The sequence below is a fragment of the Schistocerca cancellata genome, chromosome 8 (assembly GCF_023864275.1).
Source record: "Schistocerca cancellata isolate TAMUIC-IGC-003103 chromosome 8, iqSchCanc2.1, whole genome shotgun sequence".
NCBI classification, from domain to species: Eukaryota; Metazoa; Arthropoda; class Insecta; order Orthoptera; family Acrididae; genus Schistocerca; species Schistocerca cancellata.
In genome coordinates, this window is record NC_064633.1 from 51,201,095 (window position 1) to 51,224,564 (window position 23,470).

At 41.8% G+C, this 23,470-nt stretch overlaps 1 protein-coding gene across 1 annotated transcript in view; it reads left to right on the top strand.

Annotated features, from left to right (window-relative positions):
• LOC126095163 (aminopeptidase N-like) overlaps positions 1–23,470 on the top strand; it is a 297,387-nt gene that overhangs the window by 184,479 nt on the left and 89,438 nt on the right. The window contains exon 10 of the mRNA XM_049909885.1: positions 6,929–7,118. Coding sequence (XP_049765842.1) covers positions 6,929–7,118 — 190 coding nt within the window. The remainder of the gene's footprint in view (positions 1–6,928; positions 7,119–23,470) is intronic.

Below are 23,470 nucleotides of genomic sequence, written 5' to 3' on the forward strand. Positions count from 1 at the left end.
CTGTGTGCCAGCGAGTACTTCAGGGGGACCTGGGGGTGTGACTCCCAAGTGAAAATCTTCTTCATTGATGAGAATGCTTTGGAGATTGATATGTAGAGCTGGAGGTCACCAGAGTCCACAGGTCTGTGGCTGCCCCATGATGTAATGGTCACCACCTGATTCTTTACTGGGCTTATGGTACTGCAAGGTGAGTGCAGGATGGCCTGCTGCCAGTGACAAGGCACCACTCTGCTGGATGGGTTGTAGTACAGTGCTTCAGAAGGCAACCCTGTATTACTGCATAATAAATGTGTTATTTTCAACTATGTTTTCTCGGTTATCTTGAACGAAAGTAGGACCTTTAAAAAAAATGGTTCAAATGGCTCTGAGCACTATGGGACTCAACTTCTGAGGTCATTAGTCCCCTAGAACTTAGAACTGGTTAAACCTAACTAACCTAAGGACATCACACACATCAATGCCCGAGGCAGGATTTGAACCTGCAACCGTAGCGGTCTCGCGGTTCCAGACTGCAGCGCATAGAACCGCACGGCCACTTCGGTTGGCTAGGACCTTTCCATCACATCCCACTTAGCTCTCTGCTGACAACTACAGGCATCACAGCAGACCCTACAGTATATTTTCTGACAAATGCAGTTTATATGTGCCCCTAGAGACTGGGTGGGCATCTTGAAGTGTGGCCAAAAGTGGCCATTTTGAGTCCGTGTTATGCCATCAAAAGATTTTGTATAGACCAGTGACATGAGATCTATGTTTAGTCAGAATAATATTTCAGAAGAAGGGCACTGTGGATTACTGTGAGCTGCTGTATGGCTCGTACTCACTACAGATGAGCTGGGGATATTGTTAGTACCAAATACATCTCGTGGGGAAGATTGGCAGAAAGTTGAGTGAAACAAATGAGGTTGGCCTCCAGCATTACAAGATACCAGTCCTCGAATGAAGTATTCTGTGTCACTTCCAGCTGACCAAAGGAAGAAACATGGTCTCATATCTGCACTGACTTAGTTACCACTTATTTATGAAAACTTGTACAGAGCCATAAATACTAAGAAGACATTTACAACCATGAAATTACAATGAAATTCAGACCTTTAGCTGCTTACAGTCATTGATAAATATCAACAGGGACAGTTGAAAATGTGTGCCCTGACTGGGACTCGAACCTGAGATCTCCTGCTCACATGGCAGATGCTCTATCTGTCTGAGCCACTGAGGACACAGAGCATAGTGCCACTGCAGGGACTTATCTCTGGCACATTCCCCATGAGACCCACATTCCCAACTTACTGTCCACACACTACATTTGAAGTGTCCCTCCACTATACTCATTACTCGCAGCAGTCAATCTACCGATTCCTGTAAGAGTTTGGGCAGTGTGAATGCATCCACACTGAAGAAGATCATTGGCCAGTAAGCCTTATCTATATGAAGATGGTGTCTGTTCTTTTGGACATGTCCAATAGAACAGATACCATCTTCATATATTCATATTTTCAACTGTGGATGAGTATGTACATAGATCTGCAGATGAGATGTGTTGACTTTCAGCAGTGTTGTGATAATTTCAAGAAAATAATGGTTTGCCATAAAATATGGTCGCAACTGCTAAGAAAATATAAAGATTTGTGTAGTATTAATTCAATGTTTGTATTTTTCAGTTTATTTATATGCTTAAGTGTTTGAACAGTGAATACGAGTTGCATTAATAATAAAATGTCAGTACTTTTGTAGAAAGATTGTTTTAAACTGAGTATCTGCATCCAAGCTTAATGCGGATTAGCATTATATATCACCATACCCTTCATTCTAGTTGCATTCATATAGCATTATTCATGGTCTCGGCATTCCACCTTGACAACAAGTTCACCAACAGAGAACTCAGTGTTTACTTTGAGAACAGGTCATTATCCCACAATTGACATCCAAAATATTAAGGTGTCACCATGACTAGATCATTGATATTCAAGAATCATCTGTCGAACACAGCTGGCAAACTTAAAAATGCCAACAACATCTTGCAGAAACTTGCCAACACTTCAGGGGGACCTTCAGATGCCACACTACAGATTTCAGCTTTAGGTCTAGTCTATCAGGTATCAGAATGCTGTGAGAATAGGCGCAAGTTATTCCTGCCTGTTGTAAGAGGTGACTAAAAGGAGTCTCACATGTTTCGGTCTTTATGTGATGGTCCCCTGTAGGGTTTGACCTTCATTCTTCTAAATTTTCCTGAAGAGCGAGCCAATTGAGGAAGGTCACCTTACATGGTGCATTGTGTCCATCTTGCACTGAGACCTTCAGCATTATTTATCATTGTGGCTTTGCAGTTCCACTCATTCTCCATCTCTTGGGTGAGGATACCTTCCTGGATGCATTTTCCTTCATCCACTATGCAGTGTCATTTTCTGCAATGATGATGACCATGGACTGCTTTGTACCTCATATCCAGAACAGTAGCCAGTCTGTTGTGGTGGGGCCACCATGTTCACTACTGGTTGTAGCCCCCGACTACACAGAGATCACTCTGCTGATGCCTCCACCGTTAACTCCCCATGTATGCCAAGGAGTAGATGCCTGTCACCCTGGGGCATCGGGACTCCCGGCAATTACCATCCTGCCAGATGGCCTTTGCTGTGGCCGGGTGGCGCCCGTGGGTAAGGCCCCTGGTTGGAGTGGGTGGCATCAGTGTTGATGACATGCCATGAAGCATACCATGTCATCACTTGCTAGTGGTCAAAAACCAGCAGTCTTTAAGTGCTCCAGGTCTTAGTATTATGCAGGTAAGTATGACCCCAAACTGTTCCCCACCCTGGCCATATCATGGGAGGAATGCCAGGCTAAGGATGGCAGCAAACCTTATTTACCATGGTACCTTGTATGTATGAGAGCTGATGGTGAATCGTTCATGTTGATGAAGCATCAGTTTTTTGTAGAGCATTTAGAGGAAAAGTTTGGGGAGGTGGAGGAATTGTCCAAAATGTGATCTGGGTCGGACTTGATAAAAACAGCATCCTCTGACCAGTCACAGGCATTACTTGCCTGTGACAAGCTGGGGGATGTTTCTGTTACCATCATGCCCCATAAGAGATTAAATATGGTCCAGGGTATTATATTCTACAGGGACCTTCTTTTGAAGTCTGATGATGAGCTGCATGCCAGTTTAGAGTGGCAAGGTGTCCATTTCATCTGGTGCTTCCATCGGGGTGTGAAGGATAATCAGGTGTCCACTTGTGCCTTTATCTTGGCCTTTGAGGGTGACACATTACCCAAGAAGGTCAAGGTGATGGTCTACCACTGTGATTTCAAGCCATATATCCCTCCCCCAATGCAGTGCTTTAAGTGCTGGAAGTTTGGGCATATGTCTTCCTGCTGACTTCCAGCATCACCTGTCGAGATTATGGACGTTCTTCACATCGCAATACCCCATGTGCCCCACCTCCCATCTGTCTCAACTACAGAGAACACCATTCCCCTTGCTCACCAGACTGCAGGAGTTTACAGAAAGGAAAATCATGGAATACAAGACCCTGGACTGACTGACCTACATTGAGGCTAAGAGGAAATTTGAATGTCTACATCCTGTGTGTATGGCATCCTCTTATGCCACCACGATCACAAAAGTTCTAGCCCCATCAGTTCTCCCAATTCCAGTCAGCTCTCAGAGCCATAAGAGACTACACCTGCCCCTTGCTGGTGGGGGTTACTTCCCTACCTGCTGCTCACACATCACCTACCTTGGAAGCACTGCCCCCATCTATAGCTATGCTTAAGCCTCTGTCTCAGCCTTTCACACTCTTAAACAGCAGATGGAAGGGACAGCACTCTCATTCTTTGAATGTCACAGAGGACCCTATAACGATCCATTTACAGAGTGGGAGCTCTTCAGTGCCCTTGCACATTGCCCTGATACAGCTCCTGGGCCAGATCAGATCCACAGTCTCTCAGCAGACTACAAGCAACATCTCCTCATCATCTTCAAGCAGATCTGGTGTGATGGCGTCTTTCCACTGCAGTAGCGGGAGAGCACCATCATTCCAGTGCTCAAAGCCAGAAAAAAAACCGCTTGATGTGGATAGCTATCGACCCATCAGCCTCACCAATGTTCTTTTTAAGCTGTTAGAATGTATGGTAAGTCAGCAGTTGCATTGGCTCCTAGATTCAGGGGCCTACTGGCTCCATACCAGAACGGTTTCCACCAAGGCTGCTCTACCACTACTGATAATCTAGTGTCCCTCGAGTCTGCCATCCAAACAGCCTTTTCTAGACACCAACACCTGGTTGCCATCTTTTTTGATTTATGGAAAGCATATGACATAACCTGGTGACATCATATCATTGCCATTTTATATGAGTGGGATCTCTGGGGTCCACTCCCGATTTTTATCCAAAACTTCCTGTTGCTCCATACTTTCCGTGTCCAATCTGGTGCCTCCCATAGTTCCCTCCATATCCAGGAGAATGGAGTCCTGCAGTGCTCTGTATTGAGTATCTCTCTATTTTTAGTGACCATTAACAGTCTAGCAGCAGCTGTAGGGCCATTTGTCTTACCTTCTCTGTATGCAGACAACTTCTGCATTTCATACTGCTCCTCCAATACTGGCATTGCTGAGTGACACCTACAGGGAGCCATCTGTAAGGTGTAGACATGGGCTCTAGCCCATGGCTTCCAGTTTTCAGCCACAATCGTGTGTCATGCGCCTCTGTCGGCATCGTATCATTCATCCAGAACCAGAACTATACCTTAATGACAACCCACTCATGGTAGTGGAGACATATTAATTTTTGGGACTGGTTTTCAATACTCGATTGACTTGGTTTCCTCAACTTTGTCAGCTTAAGCGGCAGTGCTGGCAGCACCTCAGTGCCCTTTGCTGCCTGAGCAACACCAACTGGGGTGCAGATCACTCTATGCTGCTGCAGCTCTATAGAGCCATTGTTCAGTTCTGCCTTGACTATGGGAATGTGGTTTATGGTTTGGCAGCGCCCACAGCATTGCATTTACTTGACCCAGTGCACCACTGTGGAGCCCGACCAGTGACAGGAGCTTTTACGACGAGTCCCGTGGTGGAGGCTGGAGTCCCCCCATTGCAGATCAGACATGCACGACCACTCACCAGTTACACTGCCCACATTCGTAGCTCTCCCAAGCATCTGAATTACTATCTCCTTTTCCCAACTTCAGTGGTTTATCTCCTGCATCAGCGGCCCAGGTCAGGGCTTACAATTGTGGCTGGCATCCTATCCATTCTGTCTGAACTGGAGTCCTTTCCTCTACCACCTCCACTCAGGATACATCTGCATACACCTCCATGGTGTATACCTAGGCCACAGCTTTGTCTGGACCTTTTGCATTGCCCTAAGGGCTCAGTTAACCCCATGACTCTCTACTTTCACTTCCTCTCGATGCTTGATGTGTTCTGGGGTTCTGAAGTAGTTTACACCGATGGCTCGATGGCTGATGGTCACATTGGCTTCACCTACATTCACGCTCACGTTGTCATTAATTTTAGCAGACAACACCTCATCGGCTGATTTAGTTTTACCTTTTATACGTTTTAGCACCTGTCCCTCACCCGTTTGTTGTCCTTCTGTCATTCTTGTGATTTTTGCTTTCTCCTGGTATTGTGCTGTACGTCTCCTTTGTTTTCTTCTTTCCCTTGTGGAACTGTTTTAACAGGAACAAGGGACTGATGACCAAGCAGTTTGGTCCCTTCCCACCCTCTTTTAAACCACCAACCAAATAAAGGCAACCCAACATGTTGGCTATTCCCACTAAACAATATAGCTCCTCCTCATATGCAACAAGAAAAATTACTCATTATAGAACTCAAAAAGATGAAGAACAGCTCTCTTCTACAAATCCACCAAGATATGGATGAGACAGACACCCCCTACCTTACATAAAATGCCCTGCCTCACCACCACACCACGCAGGAGTTTGCACAGGTACACGCGACCTAGTTGCGCCTCTCACCGTGCTTTTTTTGAGTGCCATGTCTCCGTAGACATTCTGCAAGCACCTATAAATAACTGTGATGCTCTGGTTTTCTGTCAAAAGTAGCTCAATGACAGTTCTCTTCTTGGAACACACCTCCATTCCACATGGCATTTTGAACTCTACAGTAGCAGTGACACCTATTGGAACTTCATGAAACCATAGAGGCTGAAGCAGAAATATTCCATGATGTCCCACGACAAAATTTCGCATTTTTGCAACAGAAATTGGCAGAGAAAAAAAAATTGCATTACTTCTTGAATGTCCCTCAGAAAATACCAAAAAACTGTAACAGGTGTAATTTTTGAAAATATTCTCAGGAAGAAACAGTGGTCCAGCTAAAAGTACTTTAAAAGTTGATTAAAAACAGTCTCAACCACAATAAAACATTTATTTACAGTGGTTACCGGTTTCAGTCAGGATGTGACTGTCTTCAGACCACTTACACCACAATGGTAGATGGTGCCAGTGAATGGAGCAGGTGTAACAGGTCCATGAATGTCAACTGACTGTCTCTATAGATCAGAGAAAGCAGCTTCTCTGAAGTTCAAGAGTGGAGCTGCTAGGTAAACTGTGAAACATTCAGCTGGAGATTGCAGTCACTGGTGACTGCTCCATATTTCGCACATGCTACAGAAATAGTCATAAAATTTATCAGCAACATGGACATTCAGCTGTTCTTGTTCTCACAATTTTGAGGTTTTATATATTTTTATATTTTTTCTTTTTTCATTTTATATGGTCTGTATGCTTTATGTGCATTCTTAATCTCTGTACTGTAGACTATTTACATATAATTACCTCATGTGATGTAGTGAGCCATATACTAAATAAATAAATAAGCATTATTTACAAAATTCTGAAATAGCTGTGGACTCATTCTAGGAACTAACTTCATTTAAACTGAGCTGCAATTTTTTGTCTCGACGGCAGGCCAGGTACCTGCTGAAGCGCCCAGAGAACAGCACTTACTCCACTCCTTGGCCCTCACTCATCTCCTATGTGGTGGGCACAGACTTCCAGCTGACAGCCACCAAGAGTGTGTGGGTCATGGGGGAGGAATCGACCACCATAGACGGTTTAGCAACCGAGGAGCCACTGTTCCTCAACCTCAACTGGACAGGTACGCCATTCCAAAAGAGGAAATTGGGGGGTACGTGGTAACATGAACTGGTTCTCAATCTGTAGAAAGAAGATACCTGACAGCTGGAAGCTGTGTTGCCAGTTTTCAGCCACAAAGTGCAACCGGATCCAGGTGCAAACAATAGCCACCTACACAGCTACAGTGACACTGAGATACTGCCATTGAGATGCGCACAAAATCATGTAATGTGATTGGTCAAGGTAGACACCCAAAGAAGCCATGCAGAGCCCACTGCAACACTCAGGGATCTTCTACATCTACTACATCTACATTACTACTCCACAATTCATGCATAAGTGCTGGCAGCAACCACTTTCTCTCTGTTTTGCTACCCTTTGACTCTTGAACACCATGTGCAAAAAATGAACACTTAAAATTCTCCATGTAAGCGCTGATTTCTCTTACTGTGTTACAGTGATCATTTATCTATATGTAGGTGGGTGTCAACACAATATTTTTCACATTTGGAGCACAAAGTTGTACAATGAAATTTTGTGGAAAGGTTTCAGTGCAACAAAAAGTACCTCTGTTTTAATGATTGCTATCCTACTTGCATGTTATATTCATGACATTTTGTCCCCTATTTTGTGATAATACAAAATGAGCTCCCCTTCTTTGAATTTTTGATGTCCTCTGTCTGTGTTATGTGGTATCAATCTGACACTGCACATCAGTTTTCCAGAATTAGGCAGATGAGTATAGTGTAGGCAGACTCTTTAGCAGATCTGTTGCATCTTCTAAGTGTAATGCCAGTAAAACGCCATCTTTGGTTTGTCTTCTTCACAACTATTTTTGACTTTTTCATTCTAATTTCACTTCTTGGTAATTGTAATACCAATACATTTAGATGAGTGACTGCCTTTACATATGTGTGAAATTTAACGGATTCTTTTTGGTACTTGTGTGGATGACCTCTCACTTTTTATTGTTATAGCTAGTTGTCACTCTTTGCACTATATGGATATCATATCTAAATCATTTTTTAATTTGTTCTGATCTCCTGATGATGTTACTAGATAGTAAATGACAGCATTATCTGCACACAGTCTAACCAGGCTGCTCACATTGTCTCCTAAGTTGTTCATATAGATTTGGAACAAGAGAGGGCTCATAACACTTCCTTGGGCAATGGCAGATAGTGCTTCTGTTTTACTCAATGACGTGCCATTGATTTCTATTGAACAGTGATCTTTCTGACAGCAAATTGAGAATCCAGTCATACGACTGAGATGATACTCCGTAGACACACCACTTGATTAGAAGCCACTTGTGAGGTACAGTGTTAAGAGCTGTCTGGAAATTTAGAAATACAGAATCAGTTTGAGATTCCCTGTTGATAGCAATCATTACTTAATGTGAGTAAAGACCTCTTATTTCACAATAAAATATTTTCTGAGTTTGTGGTGACTGTGTGTCAACAGATCATTCTCTTTTAAGTAATTCGTAATGTTGAGACACAGTATTTGTCCCAAATTTCTACTGCAAATTGACTGCAACATTCTTCAGTTCAAAGACTGGTTTGATGCAGCTCTTTGCATCAGTGTATTTGGTGTAAGCCCCACCATCTCTGCATTGACACTGCACACTACAAAGCCTTCCCGAACAGGCACGACCCGTTTACCTACCACCTCCCCCTCCCCCCAAACCTTGTACCTAGTGTGAAAACACGTTTCTCATGTCACATCCTCACACACCCCTAATCCTCCAACCACCACTGAGAATCAGGTGCAAAGTAGTGCCCCAGTTGTCACCCTGTATTACCACAGATGGGAGCATCTGAACTGTATCCTTTGCAAGGGATTCAGTTATCTATCATTGTGCCCAGAAATGAGGGACATCCTACATGCAATCCTTCCCACCCCTCCTAAAATCATATTCTATCAGCCACATGGCTGGTACATCATTCCTGTTCTGTCACTACACCACTCTCACTCCCAACCCATTCCCTGGGGGTCACATCGTGTGGGGGTGCACAACCCATCTGGCACATCCTACTCCAATCCTGTCACAGGCTTATCTGATCCTATCACAGGCGGAGCCACCAGTTCAAGCAGCCATGCCACATACCAACTTTCTGCTATTTCTGTGCAGCAGAAATGAAGGCCGTGCTCACCATGTGTAGCATCTCTGAGAGGACTGGTTTGTATGGAGCGAAGTAGAGGGTCCGAATCAGAGACTCGGATGGTTCTGCAACCGTGCAGGCTGCAGATTCCTTGAGTTGCACCACAGGGTGGTGGGATTTCCAGTTCCGTTTAACAGAGGTGTTGCGTTACTCATGCGTAGTGGGGACTATGTGGTGGAGACATGGCAGTTTTTTTAGGTTTGGAGGGTTTTGAGAATGTGCAGAAATGGCTTCAGATTCAAAGGGTGCAGAAAAACACAGAATGAGCATAGTCCCAGTGGCAGTCAGTATTGTAGTCATAAATGGACACAACCAGACTTGCAACTGCTAATAGAAAGCAGTGAAGCACAAATCATTATAAGCATCAAAATCTGGCTAAAGGCAGAGATAAGCTCAGCTGAAACTTTTTAAAGAAATGTAATGGCATTCAGAAGTAATAAGTTTACAGTGTTGATGATGGAGAGTTTATTTTGTAGTTGTTCATCTTGTAGTGAAATTGAAATAGGTAGTTCCTGTGTGTTAGTAAGAGTACAGATTACACTTTACAACCAGAATAAATTAGTATTTGATTCGAATATAATAGAGGGAAACATTCCACGTGGGAAAAATATATCTAAAAATAAAGAAGCTGTTACTTACCAAACGAAAGTGTTGGTATGTTGATAGGAGACAATAAAAAACACACAAACACGCACACAAATTTCAAGCTTTTGCAACCCAAGGTTGCTTCGTCAGGAAAGAGGGAAGGATGGATGTGTGTGTGTGTGCGAGTGTGTACCTGTCCCTTTTTCCCCCTAAGGTAAGTCTTTCCGCTCCTGGGATTGGAATGACTCCTTACCCTCTCCCTTAAAACCCACATCCTTTCATCTTTCCCTCTCCTTCCCTCTTTCCTGAAGCTTGAAATTTGTGTGTGTGTTTGTGTGTTTTTTATTGTCTCCTATCAACATACCAACGCTTTTGTTTAGTATTTGGTTCCTTTTACAGACCCTCTGACTCAGATGATTCAGCTGTTGATGAAAACTTGAGTCTCATTTCAAGTAGGTACCCCACTAAGGAACAACCTGCACTCCTTCCAAACTAACTATGTAATTCTAAAACAGATGTAGCTTAAATTCAGAGAAATAGTATCAGTGCGAAATGAGAAATGAGAGATTTATACAAAATAAATGGAGATAAGATGCAGGTGGTCCACTATGATACACAAAAGAGGTCAGGACACTGTTGAACACTGCTGCAAAAAAAAAAAAAAAAAAAAAAAAAAAAAAGCTATCATCATCATCATGATCATGTCAAATTTAAAACACTGAAAATCTCCAAGACTGGTGACATTTTAGTGAAGCTCAATACTTACCATGGACTTCAAAGTCAGATGCCTTTAATAGCATTCACAATGAAACTCAGCCTCAGCATCTGGTGAAAATCCAAAAGGATTCTGGTCATATGTAAAGTATATTGGTGGCAAGACACATTCAGACACTACCAGTGGCTGTGCCACTGAAGCAGAGTTGCTTAAAACATCTCCAAAATTCCTTCAGCAAAGAAGATTAAGTACATATTCCAGAATTTTAATTGAGAATAGTTTTAAACATGAGTAACTTGGAGGTGTCATGAAGTAGTTTAAATAACTGAAAAAAGTTAAGTCTTCTGGTCCAGACAGTATACCAATTAGGTTCCTTTCAGAGTATGCTGACACAATAGCTCCTTACATAGCAAGCTTATAGAATCAGTCACTCTACTTAGAGTCTGTTCCTAAAGACTCACACCAATACCGAAGAAAGGAAATAGGAGTAATCCAATGAATTACAGATCCATATCACTGACACTGATTTGCAGTAGAATTTTCAAACATATACTGTATTCAGATATTATGAACTACTTCATAGGTAACTGTGTATTGAGACATAGCATGGATCCAGAAAACATCATTCTTGAAAAACACAACTAGCTCTTCATTCACATATAAAGTTATCAGTGTTAAAAGCAGGGGATCTTAAATTAATTTCTAGATTTCCGCAAGGCTTTTGACCCATTCCTCACAAGTGACTTCTAATTAAATTGTGTGCCTATGGACTATCATCTCAGTTGTGTGACAGGATTTGCAATTTCCTGCAGGAAGGTCACAGTTCATAGTAATTGGTGAAAATCATCAAGTAAAATGGAAGTAACATCTAGTGTTACCCAGGAAAGTGTTATAGGCCCTCTACTGTACCTAATGTGCATAAATGACATGGATATGATAAACAAGCTGGGATGGAAAAAATTAAAACAAAGGCATTTTTCAGTGCACTGAGATCTCATGTAATTTTGGTCACTATCTTTCTCCCAAAAATGTGAAAATATTTTGTTGAAGCCCAGCTATGTAGAGATAAATATCATTAGTAAAAAATTAAGAGAACTCAGAGTTCACAAAAAAGATTTGTTCATTTTTTCCACACACTGCAAGAGTCTATGATTTGCAGAGTAATATTCTGAAGGTGGTTCGATTTAGCCTCTGCAAGGCATTTAAGTGTGAACTGCAGAGTAGTCACATAGATGTAGATAAGGATTTTTATGTGCTCATGGCCACAAACTGGCCATCCATCAGAATAAGTGGCCACTGCCAACTGTGGCTGAGAAGAGAATTGAAGCCCCTCCCCCCCCCCCCCCCCCCCAAATGCACCAGGTGATGCCCCACTGCCCTCCATTTCAACTATGGGTTATGAAGAACAATATACTAGAGTTCAATGACAGCAACAAAGGCCATGCTATCTGGAGCCTTGACTGTATTACCAGCTTTTCTAAACAACATTTGTGAGAGTTATCCTTGTAACACATCCTTCATTCCTGTAATCCTCCTGGCCTCAATCTCTGCTAACCCACTTTGCCCACGTGCTTCAACCAACAGTTTACCTGTCCTCTGTCTTGCCCCTCCTTCCAGTCCAACCTTCCACGTCACTTTCCTCAGTCTGTTGTACCACACCCCTCTGCATCAACTTCAGCTTCACTGTGTGCAGCACCTCATCTGTTACAGGTAAGATGTTTTGCATGCCTAGCCTGTGTATCTGTCATGCCCCCATTTACATTCCTAGTTGGCACACCTGCTGAGACCCTCAAAGCCTTTGGCTACCTTCCTCCTGCTCCCCACCTATTTCTCCTCCTATCCACTCACCCGACATAGCTCCCATCCAAATCCACCTGCAAACTGCAACCCCCGCAGTGTGGCTCCAGCCAGATCCTGCGTTGATACTTAAGTTTGTACTGTTTTTTGGCAAGTTTAATAAACACAGCAGATTGACATAACAGAGATTTTAGTCATTAATATTCTCCTTCACTATTTACAACAGTCTGCTAGCGCTGTGATAACTTTCCAATTCAGTGGCCGCAGGAATGATGTGGTTTCGAGGCAAAGAACTCATCTGACCGTGTTTGGAGCGCATTTTCGTCCAGAAAGGAAGTACCTTGAAGGCTGTTTGATAGATAGCCTAGCAGAATGCAGGTGGGCGTTATCACAGAGTAGCATCACTTCACACAGTCTTACTGGTCATTTTTCTTGGACTGTATCTGTGGAACATCTGTCATTGCCAGTAAATCTCAGCAATGGTGGTTATACCTCAGGGAAGCAATTCGTAGTATGACACACCATCCGTCAGGTGCATAATATTGTTTTGGAGATGAGTGCAGGTCTCTGTACAGGAAGTTATGGCTTTTGTTTGGGTTCAGCCATTCCTTTCTTTTCTTTATGCTTACATAAAGATATCATTTCTCATCACCAGTAATGATGCAGCATAGGAATGGTTGGTGTTGTTCACGAGCCAATTGATGACGAGCAACCAGAGATGCACTTATTGCGCTCCGCTGATTTTTGTGATTTTTCCTAGAGCATGTAGTACCCATACACTCAATTTCTGAACCTTTCCCATTTTGTGCAAATGTTGCTCATTGGTAGATTGATTACAGTTCATTACACCTGCCAGTTCTCAAGTACACTAATGTAGACATTGTGGATTAATGTGTGTAATCAATCTTTGTCAAACCCCGAAGATATTCCTGAATGCAGTCAGTCATTGATGTCAAAACAAATCTCCTTAAAAAAAAAAAAAAAATTTCTTGCCATGTCCAATGGAAATATCCTCACACATGGCACAAATGTTTCTGGTGCCCTCTGCTGCTGTTGTCCTTCTATTGAACCCAAAGACAAGAATGTGTCGGAAATGTTCATCTTGAGGCCAATAAAGAAATCAGTTGTGAGCTCACATTCAATTGGCAGCTAGCAGCAGAAATCAATCTTCTGGATTTCGTCAGTAACATGACAAATAACACTGGCTGCTCTCTGTTCCAGGAGACTGGTGCCAGAGTTCACTTGCACTGGGTAAATATTAGTAAGAGAGAACCACATATTCATACTGAAATGTTTATTGCATAAACACAGTTCACAATAATAGCCATCAACCATGTTTTTCGACTGTTGCTATCCTACTTTTGGAAGGCATTCACAAAATTTCAGGTACTGTCAGTCTTACCAAGCTACTTCGACATTGACTCACTCTCAACTGTCTTGTGGCAGCTCTTAAAAACTGTACATAGCTATACATGTCCCCACCATTTTACGGTATGTCTGGTCACAAATATGAAGTATAATGTGGCCTCTAAGTGGAGGATGATGGCATGAAAGTTAATTGTGAGTTGCTATGAGGTCCAGGTAAATCCTATTCACTCATTTATGTAAATAATATTACTGCCTACAAATCGACATTAGATTCACAATGGCTGCTTATTCCTACAGCCTACAGTATTGTCACATAGCAAAGGTTGGCAGCAAACTTGAACATTTGAGAGTGGCACAAGGTCAGCTGATTCTCACCAATTGGAGAGGGGCAAAATTAAAGTATGCTATCAGTATAATTAAGCTGCCTTAATGTTAGCACTATTTTAATTTGTGTTAGCTTTAACATTAAACTGTTTTTCCTTTGTGTATTAAATTAACTGTAATGTCTACTAACCATCGAGTGGTTGTGCCATTTTTTACAGCACAAGCATGCATGTAGCATACTTTGTAAATCTGTGAAGAATAGCTGTCTTTATGTTATAAAGAAAAACATGTATGTGCAGAATCACAGTTTAATCTTATTTTAATTATATGAGTCCAATGCGATATACAGGAGTTACCCCACAGTAATAACATACTTGAAGCGTGTGAAAACAGCACAGATGCACCACATAATAGCCAAGTGCTTACTTCATTGCAAATTATCTCATATACAACTGCTAGCTTGGATTCTGGGCCATTTTCTTGCCTGGATTGTAAGATTTTGCTCATCTAGCTCACAGTTTATTTTACATTACTGTTGCTCACTTGGATATATGGCAGCACAACTTAACAATATGTTAGCTGAAACAGTAATGAATGAAAGGGTACAGCCTCACAACTGTATAGCAACACTGGAACAGTACAAGGCAGTGTCGTTCATGGTTGGCACTCTTTATACTTAGGTGCACACACTCGAGAGTTAATGTGATGGCGACCGTATTTGAGTCCCTTATTCCATTCAGAATTCATTCTGCCATCAAATAAATATAACAATAACAGAAATCGCTGTGTGGGAAAAACCTAATATGTGTAAAGGAGAGGCAACCACTCACCTCCAGTAGTCCAGTGTGTGGCACACAGGAATATGTGTCGTAAAACAATATTAGCACAAGCTCTTTCTCTATCTCTAGGAAAAGTACACACATTCATACTGATGTCCAAACACAAACTCCTGATGTCATGGTGACACTGATTATTTGATATAATTTTTACAAAATGTAAAAATGTCTGCAAGATCATGTGTAAAATGTCTTACCTTAAAGAAATTTTTGTGCTGATTGCAAAACTGGTCTCAGATTTTGTGAGTTTTTTGGCATTTCCAAAGTTATGGGAAATTTAATATTATTATGAATATTGTATTAGTTACATTATGATTAATATTGTGTTGATATTAATTTACCTGATCTGCTTGGATTACAGTTGTGTGTGTAATACATGCTCTTTTGTCCTGTAGTATTAGATGAATGAACATTACTTCTTGAAACAGTCATTTAATTGAATTTAAATATTACACTGCAACTTCTTCTGTTAATATGTGATACTACTTTGGAGTTAGCCAAATCGTTAGGTCCCTCATGAAACCCATTATCCTATTATGATCTTTAGTTGTTACGGACCCCCAGTTCATGGTATCAAAATATGGGGTGATGAATTTAACTGGTGCCAGCATTTGAAATATGGATTTGTTACCTGAGTCCTAAAATACAATTTGTTTTACTGTATGGTGTCTCTGGATAGCAATCAGGGGTATTGTGCTTTTGTTACAAACATGTCTTGTTTAAAAATGGCATTTACATAATAACAATATAGGTTAGGACCAAAGAGTGTGTTACCAGGTTTCGTGAATGCCTTTGCTTTGTAATGACAGTGCACCCAGTGAAAATTATCCTGACACAAAATGTACCTTATCACAGATGTGTAATGCATGTTATTTTGATGTTATCCTTGCCATTACTGTTATTTATTCTTTGTTTTTCCTCAGTTGCTATCCATATTCAGGTACATCACTCACTCACATTTTTCTGTATCTACGTTTTGTTAAATGTTGGAGACAAAATATCTTGTTATAAATTCCAACACTTATCAGTGACCCTGACATGATCGAAAGATATCCGTTCCAGATACAACATGAGTAGTATGAAATGACCACACTGCACGGTGTGATTAAGACACATCTGTGCCGCAATGTGAATGTGTGACAGCCGCGTCACCACTCCCGTGTATTTCGTTCACAGTTCACGCAGTGTTCTAGACTGTACCAATGGCAGCACTGACAACCACAAATCAGGTGCCAGTGAGCAGGGTAATCAGTCTCATTGCAGTGAAGCCGTCTCCATTCTGGCAACAAAGTCTGGTGCTTCGATTCATGCAGTTGGAGAGCTGGTCTGCACTGGTACACATTACTGCCGACAAGACTGAATACGGTCACATCATTGCAGCACTAAATGGTGAGGTGGCCACCGAAGTCCAAGACATTCTAGCTTAATCACCAGTTACCGAGTTTTATACAGTGCTTACAAATTCACCAATAGAGCGCACATCACAGTCTGAAACTGAGTAGTTTGAGAATTTGCTGTGGACAGAAGAGCTCAGCAATCGCTCGCTGTCGCAGTTCCAACATCATTTGCAGACACTGGCGAACAGTGCAGTTGCCAGTGACATTCTGAGAAATATTTAGTTGTCGTGACTCCTGTCAGCCTCACTAAAAATACTCACAGTGTCTGCAGGAGGGCTGGATGCTCTTGCACAGATGACTGACCACACTGTCGAAATGTATCCATCTGCAAGTGTGGTGGTTGTTGGCCCATGATTGGTTAATACCACAGTGGTGATGTTTGCATCACTTTGAGCTTAGCTGGTGAAACTTACTACTCAAGTCACAGCTTTACAGTAGAGTATTAGTGAACACTAATGCTATCACTCAAAGTGGAGTCACATTTCCTCACCATCAGCAACAAATTTGTGCTGGTAGAATCTGCACAGAACACCATGGCAAATAGATGCATGGACAGGAGGGTATGCATGGGGAGAGCAGTAGTGGTGGCGGCTGTGGGATGGTGCTGTAGGGGAAATGTTGAGCACTGGAGGGGAAGTACTGTTCTAAACTGAAGCCTACACTCACACTTTCTGAAATATTAAGTGAGGCCCCTCCACACCATACTTGTGAAGGTGACCATTTGAAAAGATTTTTGCCTCTGCTTTAGTTAGTATCTGAAAAGAATTCTGCTGAAAATACGGCAATTTATTTCCACTTGGCTTGTTAATCATTTGCAACAGAGAAGTGTCACAAGTGGTGAATTTTGAGTAAAACCTACATATTTCTCTCATTGCCATTTTAAAATTTGCTACTTTTGTCAAAACACAGTAAGGTACACAGTCTCACCTTGTTAGAAAGTTGTGCAGATGCAACTGCAATAGAATCCTGAAGCAGTAGTTTATTAAGTTATTCACTGAGTAGCTGAAGAAAAGTAAGGTCAACAGCTAATGAAAAAGCATATCCTCAGCACAGAATAATTGTGTAATGTCTTCACTTATGCTGTTCCAAAACCCGCAGCATTTCACATGTCAGCAGCTCTCAATGGTCTTCAAGAATTACATTCTTTCATCAAAAAAGTCTTTAGTTAGTGGAATAATATGGAAGGTAATGAAGTTTTCCATAATAACCATACAGCAAAATGCTTTGTGTGCTATCATTTGCCAGAATCTCATTTTCATATCTCAAACTGTTTATGAAATATGAGGGATGTTGTGGATATTTCACTGTGGCTTTATAGCTGGCACAGTGCGATCGCAAATGAGTCACATCAATTTTCTTGAGGCTGATGACAGATAGACCTCCACCCAAGTCTGAAGAGAATTCAATATGTCAGCTAAATTTCATATGCTGCAACATATTATGTAATATACACCAAATTCAAAATCATAGAGACCCCTATTTTTCATTACAAACTTCTTTGAATTTTTTGCAGTGTCTTACTCCCACATAAATATCACAGTAACTATGATCATTAATGAAATGATCATCACATTATAATGAACCCAATGTACAAAGCTAAAAGGAAAGCAAAACTGGATTTTTTTATCAAATAGTTTCCGTAAAATCATTTGAGAAAGATTTCAGGGTGTGCACCTCGATTCTATCATTGCCGACTGGCTGAAAGTGGTAAACACTTGCTGGCCTCCCCTTCTGAATGACCGAACCAGCTCACCTAGTGGTTTGGACAAAAATTGGTCACTGTGCATTGGCCACTGTATCGTGTGCAGACTCCACCATGGACGGTCCAGTGAGGAGGTGAGGAAGTGCAACTGGCTGTGTGAAATGGGAAATGCAGTGGGAAGTAAGTAATAATGGTGACTGACTCTCCAGATGACAGCTGCCAACCTTTTGCTGCCAAAAGATGCACAGAACAATCATTCCTGGTGGACACAGGAGTGGAAGTGTTGATTTACCTGGCCACCCACCTGCCTCGCTGTAGTCATGAGGATTACCATCTGTTTCTTTGCTGCTAATGGCTCCAACAGTGAGACTTTCAGACAGGTAACATTATCCCTCAGCCTGGGTCTCTGACACAGGTCTGAATATCAGCTAATAGTTGCCAATGTGGTGCACCTGATGCTAGGAGCAGACTTCTCATCATGTTTCATGCTGCTCCCAGATATTTGACACTGCTCTCTTCTGGACATGATGACCAGCCTTGGCAGCTGGGGTCAGTTTTGTCAAAGTGACTGTGCTTGAGTGTGGGCAATTACACTTCTTAGGCAATTTCCTTAAATTATGCAACAGTCACTCACACTTGCACCAGTGCAGTATAATACAGTACTGATGCTGAATCATGTGTGATCACTACGTTTTAAACCCAGAAAGACCAAAATAGGAAACAAAGAGTTTGCCTTGATGCTGGTGCAGGGAATCTGCCAACCATCTGTTAGCAGCTGGGCTTCACTTCTGCATATAGTGCCCAATTAATGGAAAGGGCTCTGGCAATGATTATCATCACCTTAACAGTCGGACTGTTCCTGATAACACTTTGGGCCACACATTAAGGACTTCACACATAGGGAGTGGATGGTAAATGTGTCTTCTTTATGATCAATCTAATGTGTGCACACTACTGAGTACCAGTCGTGCCAGAAGACATCCCCAAAATGGCTGTGTATACACTATTTTGACTTTATGAATTCACCATTTGGTTTATATAATGCCACACTAACTTTTAAAAGATTTGTCAACAATGTGACTTCCAATTTTGAGCCTGGCTTTGTTTACATTGACAGTGTGTTAATAATGTGCAGATCAGAGGCAGGACTTCTAATTCATTTACACCAGCTTTTTGACCATCTTCGTGCACACAGTTCGCTCATTAGCTCAAATGTGTTTTCAGAAAACAGACATGCAGCTGCTGTGCCACACCATTAATGCCCACATAATGTGGCATTCACAAGAGAGGGTTCAGGCAGTAGTCAGTTACTCACAGCTCGTAACAATGTGTGAGTTATGTCAGTTTCTGGGGGTCACAAATTTTTATTGTCACTTTGTTTGGGGCTGGCACCATCTTAGTTGGACCATTAAATGAGTTTCTATGGTTGACACTGAAATCCAGTGATGTAGTAGAGTGTCTTATAAAGTGCTAGCAGCGTTCACTAAACTGAAATCCACTTTCACAAATGACACAATGTCAGCACGTTCATTTCCGCAACCCCCTCTGGGCATCACATGGATGTCTTCATGACAGCAGTGGATACAATACTGAAACAGCAGATAAATCAATGCTGGCAGGCATTAGCATTCTTTAACAAGACGTTTCTGGTCCACAAATGATAGTGAACTATATTCCACCACTAGAAAGTTTTGACACTTGCTTGAGGGGGAACAGTTCACATCGGTTACAGACCACAGACCTCTCATGCATCAGTTTCAACAAAGCCCTGACAAAGCTTTGCCACACCAGCTCTGTCAATTAGGTTACACTGGGCAATTCACATAAAATATCATACACATCAACAGAGAAAGGAATGTGACAGCTGATGCCGTACCTCACATTTGAGAGACCACAGCACCATGGATTATGAAGCATTTGCAGCAACACAATAACTGGAGCCAAAGTTATATCTATGTCTACATCTATACTCTGCAAACCAACATGAGGTGCGTGGGAGAGGGTACATCCCATTGTACCAGTTACAAGGGTTTCTTCCTGTTCCATTCATGTACGGAGTGTGGGAAGAATGTTTGTTTCGATGCCTCTGTGCATGCAGTTGTTGTTGTTGTTGTGGTCTTCAGTCCTGAGACTGGTTTGATGCAGCTCTCCACGCCACTCTATCCTGTGCAAGCTTCTTCATCTCCCAGTATCTACTGCAACCTACATCCTTCTGAATCTGCTTAGTGTATTCATCTCTTGGTCTCCCTCTACGATTTTTACCCTCCACACTGCCCTCCAATGCTAAATTTGTGATCCCTTGATGCCTCAAAACATGTCCTACCAACCGATCCCTTCTTCTAGTCAAGTTGTGCCACAAACTTCTCTTCTCCCCAATCCTATTCAATACCTCCTCATTAGTTACGTGATCTACCCACCTTATCTTCAGCATTCTTCTGTAACACCACATTTCGAAAGCTTCTATTCTCTTCTTGTCCAAACTAGTTATCGTCCATGTTTCATTTCCATACATGGCTACACTCCATACAAATACTTTCAGAAATGACTTCCTGACACTTAAATCTATTCTCGATGTTAACAAATTCCTCTTCTTGAGAAACGCTTTCCTTGCCATTGCCAGTCTACATTTTATATCCTCTCTACTTCGACCATCATCGGTTATTTTACTCCCTAAATAGCAAAACTCCTTTACTACTTTATGTGTGTCTCATTTCCTAATCTAATTCCCTTAGCATCACCCGACTTAATTTGACTACATTCCATTATCCTCATTTTGCTTTTGTTGATGTTCATCTTATATCCTCCTTTCAAGACACTGTCCATTCCGTTCAACGGCTCTTCCAAGTCCTTTGCTGTCTCTGACAGAATTACAATGTCATCGGCAAACCTCAAAGTTTTTACTTCTTCTCCATGAATTTTAATACCTACTCCGAATTTTTCTTTTGTTTCCTTTACTGCTTGCTCAATATACAGATTGAATAACATCGGGGAGAGGCTACAACCCTGTCTTACTCCTTTCCCAACCACTGCTTCCCTTTCATGCCCCTTGACTCTTATAACTGCCATCTGGTTTCTTTACAAACTGTAAATAGCCTTTCGCTCTCTGTATTTTACCCCTGCCACCTTCAGATTTTGAAAGAGAGTATTCCAGTTAACATTGTCAAAAGCTTTCTCTAAGTCTACAAATGCTAGAAACGTAGGTTTGCCTTTTCTTAATCTTTCTTCTAAGATAAGTCGTAAGGTCAGTATTGCCTCACGTGTTCCAACATTTCTATGGAATCCAAACTGATCTTCCCTGAGGTCGGCTTCTACCAGTTTTTCCATTCATCTGTAAAGAATTCACGTTAGTATTTTGCAGCTGTGACTTATTAAACTGATAGTTCAGTAATTTTCACATCTGTCAACACCTGCTTTCTTTGGGATTGGAATTATTATATTCTTCTTGAAGTCTGAGGGTATTTCGCCTGTCTCATACATCGTGATCACCAGATGGTAGAGTTTTGTCATGACTGGCTCTCCCGAGGCCATCAGTAGTTCAAATGGAATGTTGTCTACTCCTTGTTTCGACTCAGGTCTTTCAGTGCACTGTTAAACTCTTCACACAGTATCTTATCTCCCATTTCGTCTTCATCTACATCCTCTTCCATTTCCATAATATTGTCCTCAAGTACATCGCCCTTATATAAACCCTCTATATACTCCTTCCACCTTTCTGCCTTCCCTTCTTTGCTTAGAACTGGGTTGCCATCTGAGGTCTTGATATTCATACAAGTGGTTCTCTTCTCTCCAAAGGTCTCTTTAATTTTCCTGTAGGCAGTATCTATCTTACCCCTAGTGAGACAAGCCTCTACATTCTTACATTTGTCCTCTAGCCATCCCTGCTTAGCCATTTTGCACTTCCTGTCGATCTCATTTTTGAGACGTTTGTATTCCTTTTTGCCTGCTTCATTTACTGCATTTTTATATTTTCTCCTTTCATCAATTAAATTCAATATTTCTTCTGTTACCCAAGGATTTCTATTAGCCCTCGTCTTTTTACCTACTTGATCCTCTGCTGCCTTCACTACTTCATCCCTCAGAGCTACCCATTCTTCTTCTACTGTATTTCTTTCCCCCATTCCTGTCAATTGTTCCCTTATGCTCTCCCTGAAACTCTCTACAACCTCTGGTTCTTTCAGTTTATCCAGGTCCCATCTCCTTAAATTCCCACCTTTTTGCAGTTTCTTCAGTTTCAATCTGCAGTTCATAACCAATAGATTGTGGTCAGAATCCACATCTGCCCCAGGAAATGTCTTACAATTTAAAACCTGGTTCCTAAATCTCTGTCTTACCATTATATAATCTATCTGATACCTTTTAGTATCTCCAGGATTCTTCCAGGTATACAACCTTCTTCTATGATTCTTGAACCAAGTGTTGGCTATGATTAAGTTATGCTCTGTGCAAAATTCTACAAGGCGGCTTCCTCTTTCATTCCTTCCCCCCAATCCATATTCACCTACTATGTTTCCTTCTCTCCCTTTTCCTACTGACGAATTCCAGTCACCCATGACTATTAAATTTTCGTCTCCCTTCACTACCTGAATAATTTCTTTTATCTCGTCATACATTTCATCTATTTCTTCATCATCTGCAGAGGTAGTTGGCATATAAACTTGTACTACTGTAGTAGGCATGGGCTTTGTGTCTATCTTGGCCACAACAATGCGTTCACTATGCTGTTTGTAGTAGCTAACCCGCACTCCTATTTTTTTATTCATTATTAAACCTACTCCTGCATTACCCCTATTTGATTTTGTATTTATAACCCTGTATTCACCTGACCAAAAGTCTTGTTCCTCCTGCCACCGAACTTCACTAATTCCCACTATATCTAACTTTAACCTATCCATTTCCCTTTTTAACTTTTCTAACCTACCTGCCCGATTAAGGGATCTGACATTCCACGCTCCGATCCGTAGAACACCAGTTTTCTTTCTCCTGATGACGACGTCCTCCTGAGTAGTACCCGCCCGGAGATCCGAATGGGGGACTATTTTACGTCTGGAATATTTTACCCAAGAGGACGCCATCATCATTTAATCATACAGTAGAGCTGCATGTCCTCGGGAAAAATTACGGCTGTAGTTTCCCCTTGCTTTCAGCCGTTCGCAGTACCAGCACAGCAAGGTCGTTTTGGTTAATGTTACAAGGCCAGATCAGTCAATCATCCAGACTGTTGCCCCTGCAACTACTAAAAAGGCTGCTGCCCCTCTTCAGGAACCACATGTTTGTCTGGCCTCTCAACAGATACCCCTCCGTTGTGATTGCACCTACGGTACGGCCATCTGTATCGCTGAGGCACGCAAGCCTCCCCACCAACGGCAAGGTCCATGGTTCATGGGGGGGTGCATGCAGTAGTTATTCTAATCTTATCCTCATGATCCATATGTGAGATGTGAGTGATGCATAGAGGTTTGTTGTATATTCCAAGAGTAATCATGTA